This window comes from Pseudoliparis swirei, chromosome 1 (genome assembly GCF_029220125.1).
Source record: "Pseudoliparis swirei isolate HS2019 ecotype Mariana Trench chromosome 1, NWPU_hadal_v1, whole genome shotgun sequence".
NCBI lineage: Eukaryota > Metazoa > Chordata > Actinopteri > Perciformes > Liparidae > Pseudoliparis > Pseudoliparis swirei.
Window position 1 is genome coordinate 9,715,826 of NC_079388.1, and position 10,002 is coordinate 9,725,827.

A 10,002-nucleotide genomic window follows, 5' to 3' on the forward strand; every position below is an offset into this window, starting at 1 on the left:
ATACCCATTCTCCATCGGTATTACCAAAAGAGACAAAACCACATGCAGCAGCTCTGTGGGGCGGAACGCTAACATTAGCATGCAAACAGTGGCAATGGTGCTAACAGCAGATAGAAGATATGGTTAGCATACATCAACCTGGTTTAGTGTGTTAGCATATTGCCTTTTCACTCTTAGCACTAACTACAAAGTATACAGCTGAGGGTAAAGTGATTCATTTTGCAGACATTTAGTCAAAAAGTTTGAATATTTTGACCAGATGGTGATGCTAGTATTTCAGTTCATCCTGAAGGGTTTATGAATTTCCATCCCAAATTTCATGACAATTCATCCCAAAGAAATTGGACCCAAAACCACATTTGTCAACCTCGAGGTGGTGCAAGAGGTCAAGTTTGGCATCACCAAAGTCACACAGGATACATCATCTCAGGATCATGAGTGTCTGTGAAAGATGTTGCAAACTTGTCGATCAGAGAGGTCTTTATGGATAAGCTAAAATTGTATGTGCTGGTGGTCCGAGAGGAAATAAACAAAGCCATAAGGATAACTCTGAAGGTTATGGATGCAAACAATCCATCCAACAGGTGTGGTCCAACAGACGGACCTTGGCACAGTGCCACGCTGCTCTTGTGACCGTTGGTTCGGCCTTGACGTGGAAACCTGCACGAAGAGATTGTATTTGAACTCTATGACCCGCAGGTTGAATTACCAACCAGCGAAAACGTTAGTCCTGGATTAGTCCAATTTGGAAATCACACAGCGTGAAACCGTGTAGCTCTAATAAAGCTCAGTCTCTTAATTAACGCGATAGTCTTAAGGAGTGCTGCCCAAAAGCCTCCATGCTAATCTGCTGAGTCCACTGTGGCCAATGAGGCCATTCTGCCCGTTTAAACTAGATTAATGGATCACAAGGAGAGTTGTTTTCTGTTGAGGCACGTGCCCTCATATGGACTGGATGACTTTGCAGTCAGTTTGTAAGTGTTTCCTCCAGTGAGTGCCAAGCTCAATGTTGGGATCCAACTCAGGTTCATCCTCTCCCTTAAAGTTTTTGTTTCGGTTGGTCTCTCTTTTTCACAGAGTTGAACACCACACAGAGTCTCTATTTACAGCCTCTCAGTCATGCTCTCACCCCTCAGCATCTCGCCCAGTCGCTCTCACAGCCATACTATTTCCAAACAGGTGGTTTCAGATAGAGGCTGCGGCAGCGTGTGCCATTTTTGGGGCATATTGAGCACATTCTCCTTTCCTCTGGGATACAATGGTGAGAAAATAGCCCATAACTGAGAGCGAGTCTAGGCAGGGCACAAGCCACTATACCAACATAATGACGACATTATGGTCCCACCAGGAGCTGGAGAAGGAGCAAATGACTGCAGCTTCAGTTCGTTCGAGGACAGGCAGGTGGTCAAAACAGTAAATATCGCTGATGTCGGACCCCTCAACATGCTCCTCACCGTGTACGGTCGTTATTATAAATAGGACAACATTCAACGACTGAACCCAGGAATAAGCTACTCACAGTTGTTTTTTTAGGGTAATACATTTCCTCTAAATGTCATACTCAAATAAAAAACAACAAAATGATATATTTAAATAAAATAGAATGTCAACAAATAAATGCTAAAATAATCAATAAAAAAATAGATGTATCAATAAAATAAAATATACAATAAAAAAGTGGCCTCATAAATAAATAATTAACTAAATAAAAAAAGTAAAGTAAAACTTTTAATAAAATAAAAAAATAAAAAAACAACTAAACACAGATAATTAACTAGTTCAATTCCAATGTATATTTTTCTTTTACAAAAATCTATGAATACAAAATACTTAACTTATTAAATATAATAAAACATATATAGAGACACATTTCCTATTGTTAGACCACTCAGAAACAATGGTGTTACACCAGACATCAAATAGAAACAGTTGTATGCTTAAAACTGTTTCGACTAAGGCGCAACATCTATAACATAGAAGTCGTTGGACATGAGGAGCAGGATATTAAAGGTGCGGTGAAGAAAATTCCGCGCACTTCCGCTTTAAAAGCGGAGCTGTGAAGAGTTGCTGTGGCGATGCCGAGCCCCAGATCTGCTTTCAATTCAGCGCCGACCGGATCTCTGCTGCACAGTGCGCAATATACACTCCTCCGTCATCACTGTGGACTAGTTCAACCGCGGCGTAGACAAACATACGAGGCGGAACTGGATGTTAACTCTCATAGTTTCCCATGTGGCTGCCGGCAGACAGAACTTTACGCAGGGAAACAGCAGGTGAGTCTCCGAGGCTCCACCTGACGGATCATTCTGCTCGCTGGATTTAAAACCAGCCTGTGGTCTCCTCCCAACTCCACTTGTTGACGTGGTGCCAACAGGCTATCCCAGCAGCATCCCCGCGGAGACACACTTATGCGTAATTTGGATACAACCCTGTCTGACGGCAGAGCGGAGCAAGTTTGAACCTGTCGGGTTTTGGGGCAGATGGAGGTGATGTTTGGCGACCGGTAACACATCGCGCGATCTGATCATATTACACGGGCTGCTGTCAGGTGAGGCGCGGCATGGGGAACCAGATGGACAAGCTGACACATTTAAGTTACGCCGAAGTTCCCATAGTGGACCCGAACGGCGTGGACACGGAGGAAGGTCCACGGATCGGTGTCTCTTACATATTTTCTGACGACGACGACGAGCTGGAGGATGGCTGCGCGGTCGATGGCACGGAGAAGGACCCGAATCAGGAAGAGAAACATTACGACCAGCGCGACGAGGTGGAGTGCGCCGTCTACAACAGGGATGAGTGCATTTACGAGAAGAGCGTCAAGTCGGCTAACCTGGAGGTTTCCTCCCCTGAGAATCTACTGAACAGATGTAAAGCAGGTGACCTGGTGGAGTTTGTGGCCATCGGTCAGTTCCCGCACTGGGCTGTGTACGTGGGGGACTTCCAGGTGGTCCACCTGCACAGAGCCGAGGTGAAAAACAGCTTTTTGACGGATGCAAGTCAAGGGAGGAGGTGCAGGATTGTGAACGAGTTGTATAAATTCAAAGCTCTGGGTCCGGACATGGTGGTGCAGAACGCGATGGAGCAAGTGGGCTTAAAGGACCGCGAGCTGAGCTGGAGGAACTCCGAGTGCTTTGCCGCCTGGTGCCGGTTCGGCAAGAGGGAGTTCAAAATGGGCGGAGAGATCCGGATAGGCAAGCAGCCCTACAGGTTGAAAGTAGTGATGTCCGACAAACACTCGCACATGTTGGAGTTTCAGAGTTTGGAGGACATGATCATGGAGAAGAGGAGGAACGATCACCTGGGCAGGACAGCCGTGTTGCAGGAGCTGGCCACTCACTTCAGCAGCGTGGAGGAGATCACAAGTGAGCCGGCCGCTGAGTGATGGTGGCGCCTTCACCTGTTGGATGCTTAGAGAAGCCTTTACCAAACATGAACTGTTACATCCGGCTAGCAAGCCTCGGCTCCTTCATATGAGTTGTAATTGGAGCAGTCATCATTTCCACTCGGCCATTGTCATTGTAATTATGTTTGGACATAAGTGTGTCTCAATGTTATTGCCTTAACGCCACAATCATCAACACCCTCAGATGCTTAATGGCCTTAGCAGTTTTGAATGCAATTTTAGGGGGGAAAATGAATGAATTGAATGAGTCGATAGGCTTGTTTGTAGCTCACAGCCTGTATAGACTGTCACTGTACACACTGTAGTGTTATGAAAGCTTTACACATCAAACTGTCACTACCTGTAAGTGGATGCTTCTCTATTCGTAGTGCGTCCCGTTCCTTGATCCGTGTGTGGTTTCATCCCACAGCTCTCAGACAGAAATGTGTCAGAGCTGCTGGCTGAATACAATGGATTCTTTCTGCCTTTTTTAGGGTCAATTCTCACACCAGCACATGTTGGAATGGATGTTGTGGCGCTGGTCTTGTGTTACAGTGATCAAAGGCTGTCTCAACTGTACCCAAAGTTCAAGTAAACCATGCCCCCTGAACTCTTTTTGAAGGGCTCCTCTTCATGTTGTCTTTCTTCCAGTCAGGAGAACATTAGCTGTGTGTTTAAAAAGCGCTTTCTGTCACCCTCATGTGATCTCCAAGTGTTTCTTAGAAATAAGTGGAATTTGCTGTTTGAAAAAAGTCACTGTCATAATTATTATGATATTGAGACACAAAGCGTAGTGTTTAGACCAGGTTCATGGGTTATAGCGAGATAGTTGTGGTTCAATCCTGGTTTTCATGTCTCGCAAGATGAACTCCCTTTTACCTGACGAATCACCACTGGACCTGTAAGCTGCAGGCCGGGTCTCTCCAGAGCACTGCTTTCTGCCTTTTTCTCAGGTGAAGCATAATCAACAACTGTTTTGATTATCGCTAATTGTTTTAGCCATTTAAAATGGGTTGTCTTTGGAGTTTTGGATGTTGTCCGGGCAAAACAAGGTATTTAAAATCATCAACTTTGTGATTCTGGGAAATTTTAAGACATTTTATGAAACTAAACCTTCAAGCGAAGCTATCGTCGGATTAATTGATGATGAAAGCAATTGATAGTTTTAGCAGCATTGTCACTGTTATGAGGAACGATGATTTTCGGGGCTGACAGCTGACAAACTTTACTAAATTAATAAATGGGACCTAAAGCAATAATCCTCAAAGGACCCATCATTTCTAGTTGCGGCCCTGCCCACAGGATCCAGGTATGGACAAAATTATTGCCTTCAAGTAAAAAGTGACGAGCAATAACACAAATAATAACCCACTGAGTTTGATGTTTGGATGAAAACCTTTCACAGAGTGACAGAAATGCTCCTTCAAGATTGTTTGTTTGTATCAGAACTAAAATGAATGTCTGCAGCAATGTTTTCAACCATCTGCCTGCCACCTCTGGTATTAAACTAGAACCGACTAAACTATCAATTAACTCAATTTGTCCTTTCATATGATTTCTTGTAGAGTTCCAGACGGTATTTTGTTCCCAGCCCTGAAAAGCACAAGGCAAATATTGTTACTTGTGTCTTTATAGCCTCAATGTGATGAAAGAATGTTGCATCAATGGAAAGAGTGCTCATTGTGCCCTGATGATGGCAGTGATAAGCTTATTTCGTTATCGCTGTAGAAGCCTCCACTATCTGCAGTTCTACTCTTGCATCAGAAACTGTTACAATTCTCAGGTTAATTTTTTTATTATATTCATTTATTCTAATAGTTTATTCCCTTTAAGAGAATGGAAAGGCTACTCCTCAGGATAACATTAATTTCCAATTCACTTTTTATGTCAGTTCAGGTGAAATGCTTGAAAAGAAATCATACGAATATTTTAAGGAATTAATTACAGTTTTTAATGCAGAAACGACTGGATTGTTGTACTAAATTGTGAGCTACCGAATGAGGAAGCCGTAAACCCGCAGCGTAAAACCTGCAGCAGTCTGACCTCCAGTTTCAAATACGTCTGACTATTGAACTTGACATCATCTATGACGGGCTGTCAAATCTCTAAATAGACTTTCATAAAGTACGTGCAGCAGCTTCTCTGTCTGCTGCATTCTTCCTGCAGTTGCTCGGATGTTGAAGGCAGTGCTAGAATGAAATTGGGACACGCTAAACTGGGACTCCTTTGGGTCTTGTTGAGTTGAGCGTTTCTGAAGTATAGTAGACAATTATATATTGAACTAAAATTTATTTAACGAGACTGGAGTGCAGCTGTGCAGATGTTACTGCTTTAGCTTCATCATCTCGTGTGTCGAGAGACTTCCTGTATTCGAGGTGAACGTCAGATAGCCGAGCTTCGTGTTGCAGGACTTGGTTTACCTTCATGTCAGAGTGTGAAGACGCGAGGTTGGTGTCTGCTGTTTGTGTTTGTTTCTAGTTTCCAGATGCAGTTTTGCTCAACAGTTCTTGTCTGCGACGTCTTCAAATGGAGCGATGTCGACTCATGACCCCCCGTCACAGGTTCTGTCCTCAGAGTGAACATGAGCAGTTTTCTTTCTCAAGTTGTTCCACTCAAAGGTCGAAAGAAGGTATCTGACAAGAGGGAAAAGGTGTAATTTGAGAAGCAAAAACACTTTCATACCAACACTGTGAAAAATCTTATCGAGGCATTTCTGTCTAGTGACATCCTGAATCCCTCATTGTCTTAAAAGCAAGTCAAATAAAGATGAAGGTACTATGAGGGTTTCCATCTGTTTCCAATTGAAAGCAGAAGTAATTGTCTCAAGTTGTTGTCTTGAAACAACACATATATAGTGTTGCTGCACTAGAATGAAAATGTTACTTTATTTCTAACAAATTTATAGAACAAGTAGAAATGTTTTCACTGCACTGGGAGATGTTTTTCTTTATTCTTTTAATAATGATGTACCAAGGCAACTTACAACCCCTAAATTAATATCATAACGTGTATTAAATGCATACAGACCATTCCTCCTGTCGTATACTTGTTAAGTGCACGCTGCTCCTGCAGTGAAGCAGCATCAACTCTCTCCAAGTCCATTGCTCTTGATGGGATGTGAAAGCTTGGATATGTTGGAGGCAACCCAATTATAATCAACTGTCAGCGCTCGCCTACAGGTACCTCAGCCTGCTGCTGCTGTGTGTGTGTGTGTGTGTGTGTGTGTGTGTGTGTGGTTTATTTATATACGATGCTGATAAACTGATTCGATTATTTGCATTATAAGAGTGAGAAACCAGCACTTATATCCCCCTGTGGCAGAAATACTAAATAATACTACACTAATTTGTTGTCCGTGTGAGATACACATAGGGATGAGGAATAAAAAGAAGCATTTTACCAAGCCTTGTTTAGACTCTGTCAGAAATGACCTGCTTTCTTATCGATTCATGCCGCCACACATACTATTGTTCGTACATTAGAGTGCATGCACATTAGCAATCACAACCCTTTAACCTTAAAAACAGGTTCTTCTTGTTGTGGTCCATTTCTCATTTTCACCAAATGGGTTTTTTAGCTTTGGAAATGCTCGAGTTTTTCCTGTTATACAAACACAAACAAAAGGCTTGGCAGACCATTCGAGCCCAACACATTAAAAAAAATCTTTTTTTCAGGTTTTCAATACAAGAACTGCAAATATTGTCAGTTTCTCAGCTTCGATTTAGTTAATTTGAATTTAGTGATGGAGGCAAGGGATCTCCCTTTCCATCTGTAAGACAAAGCCTCATGCATGGACTGACTTTATATGTATTCCTTTAGTACCAATTCAACAAACAAGATACAAGACATTAATTAGTGAGGATCAGGTCCTGGTACGTTGATTTAATTCCCGTTAGACAGTGCCAACCTTGCTGTTTTCGTCTGTTATCACTATTTATGATAAGCTAATTTAACCATATGCTGCTGTAGCTTCTAAAAAATACTTAACTTAAAATGTAAATAGTGCTGGAAAATCTATCATTGTTTCTTACTATAAAATGGAAGATGTGACCCAACCTTATAACTACATCCCAATGCAGCTGTACAAATAGAAAACTCAGTCGAGAAATTATTGTGTTGAATAAGTACAGCATCTAAAAAGAGACAAATGATGTCAGTACATCCACAAACTCATACGTCTATGTAAATAAACAAAGGACCCAATTCAGGTCGGAAAGTGGAGGCCCACCCGGGGTTCCTTTTTTCTAATAAGTGTTAAGGTCATTTGAACTGCATGCACACATTCAAAGGCTTGTAAATGTTTTAGGATTCTAACGGAGAAGATGTTGCGTAACATTCTGCAATTCCACCTGCCATGCTGGGAGTGAGCAACAGCATGCAGCCACGACGGCAACACAGCCTCTCATTGTGTGTTCGAGTCATTCCAGGAAAACCCCCCAATGCCCGAGGACAACTATTATACTGACGTCATACTTGACCTGGCAGGGCGATACGATGCACTTTGAAGGGAGGAATGACTGAACTGTGTTATTTGCATTAAAAGCAAACAAAAGAATGAATCATGGTGAATAATGAGATATTTGTTGGGGGGCCATCTTGAGATGAGATTCTAGAGCATGACTAACCTTCAACGGAGAGCAGCCGCTGTGGCCACTAGCAGCAGTTACAGGACACCAATTAAATATGCGTAACAGTAGCAAAATAGAGAGGAGTCTTTGATTGCTTATGAATTCAGTTTTTCATTCTCAGAGGGAGATCGTGTTCTTCTTTCAATTGTTACATTATCTTAGAATTTAAAAGATTCTATCAGAGTATAAGAAAAAAAGTCTTTGACTGTCTGTAACTTCGAATTTCAAAAAGTGTTGGTATTGTTGCTGAGTCATGGTTTCATTAGCCATCAAGGTTAGGGATTGCTTTTCACCAATGGGCTGGCTTTAGCCTCTGATAGGTTTGCACCACTTTCCTAGAAGCAATTGGTCAAAACTTTTCTATATCCAATTACCGGGGTTGCTGCCAGAGTATTTTGCCCAAAATGCCGCCTGAAGCTGCTCTTTCATATGAGGTCCACAGCCGAGTGGCACAGCTGTGTGGTTTCAGATGCCGAAGAGGCAGGTGGCTTCATCGTCTGCCGGGCTTTGTTTATCCCCGCTGTTGTCCTGGTCGTTCTCATGACGGTGCTCACTGGCAGTGGCTCTTTGAACTGATCATTTGGAGATGATAGGGCTCAGTGTTTGCCGGCGGGAAGCCAAGTCACCTGGATTGAGTTGTTTTAAATGATCTCAGTTGGCTTGCAGGTAATTATCATCAGCTAAGTAAACGCAAGCAATTGAAGTCATATTTATATAAAGCTTTGGCGACAGGTTTGTGTGAGGTGTACGCCTTTGACTAACTGCTGTATTCATTCATTTCATAAAACACGAGAAAGTCACTCTGCTGCATTAAGAGAGGAAACAAAGAGCACATATACATACCGGTACTTTAACCCAAGAAGACAGGCTTTTCTCTTCAGGGTTAACACATCATTAAACTGCTAAATTAGTAGATGTGAGCAGACCGTGTGAGTCACAAGACGTGGTAGCCCAATTATTTCTTCTTATCGCTTGCTTATCTGTTACAGCTGTATGTGCTGGCGGAGATCAGCTTTGAAAGGGCAGAACACCACAACATCACATTATTTCTTGTGTATTTTACAAGGACACCAGCCTTTTCCCTTCATCAATTAAATGAACTGCTACTCTCTGAACATCTAGATAGTTACATCACTTCATTTGGCAATCATCTCCTGTTTATGGTTTAATGACGTGCAATTGTTTCAAGTTATTGAGTACTCATGTTTTCAATTCACCCATTTATCGTCATTTGCAGAGTCTCTAAAGTGTTAAGACGTGTGTAAAGTTGTTCCAGACAAAGATTAGTCAGTAATTCTTCTACTAATTATTGTGACTATTTAGCAGTATGTTTTTTGAGATGTAACTTGTATTACTTTTCTCTAAACATCTGTGCTCTCAGACTTTCAGTCTAAAGTAGAAACAGAAGTATCTGTCAAGCCTGGACCCCTTACCTCCATCTGAAAACGTGTGTGTGTGTGTTTGATTGATAATAAAGAAGCATTTCAGTTTGTGAGAAGCATTCATACTCTGCTTATATCTTGCCTCAGTGTTAGACCTCTGACCAATCCGTGAGGAAAGAGCTCTGACCGTTCAGCTGAATTCTATTAAATAAAATACCTCAAGACATTTGACACATTTATTTCTAAATTAATAAGATTAAAGTCCACCACAGTAAGTATTAGCTCATCCAGTATAAGCTTGACGTCTAAACTGAAACATTGACATGCAGCTGGTGTTGAATAGCACCGAAGAGGAATCTGAGCTCTGAGTTATTAACTCATACTTTGCTTAAATCCCAGACTGCGTGAAGTAACGGTGCATTGAGCATCTCAGTCTTTCTTACACATAAACATCTCTGGGAGCAGAACAGAGTGGTTGAAATGTATATTGTGTATAAATATGCAATATGTTAGTGTGTAATGAAGATCTGGATCAATTCACATCCTCATTATGTGGTATGAATCTCTATTGGCCACAATTGTTGTACCAAACTAATCAGCCTTCATT

At 41.9% G+C, this 10,002-nt stretch overlaps 1 protein-coding gene across 1 annotated transcript; it reads left to right on the forward strand.

Annotated features, from left to right (window-relative positions):
- Positions 1–2,090: 2,090 nt before the first annotated feature.
- Positions 2,091–6,416, forward strand: lratd2a (LRAT domain containing 2a). Its single transcript, XM_056419751.1, has one exon. The coding sequence runs from the start codon at positions 2,561–2,563 to the stop codon at positions 3,383–3,385; it is 825 nt and encodes a 274-aa protein (XP_056275726.1). The 5' UTR covers positions 2,091–2,560; the 3' UTR covers positions 3,386–6,416.
- The last annotated feature ends 3,586 nt before the right edge of the window (positions 6,417–10,002 follow it).

Coding starts and splice junctions, on each gene's coding strand:
- lratd2a (XM_056419751.1), top strand. CDS start 2,561: ATGGGGAACCAGATGGACAAGCTGACACATTTAAGTTACGCCGAAGTT.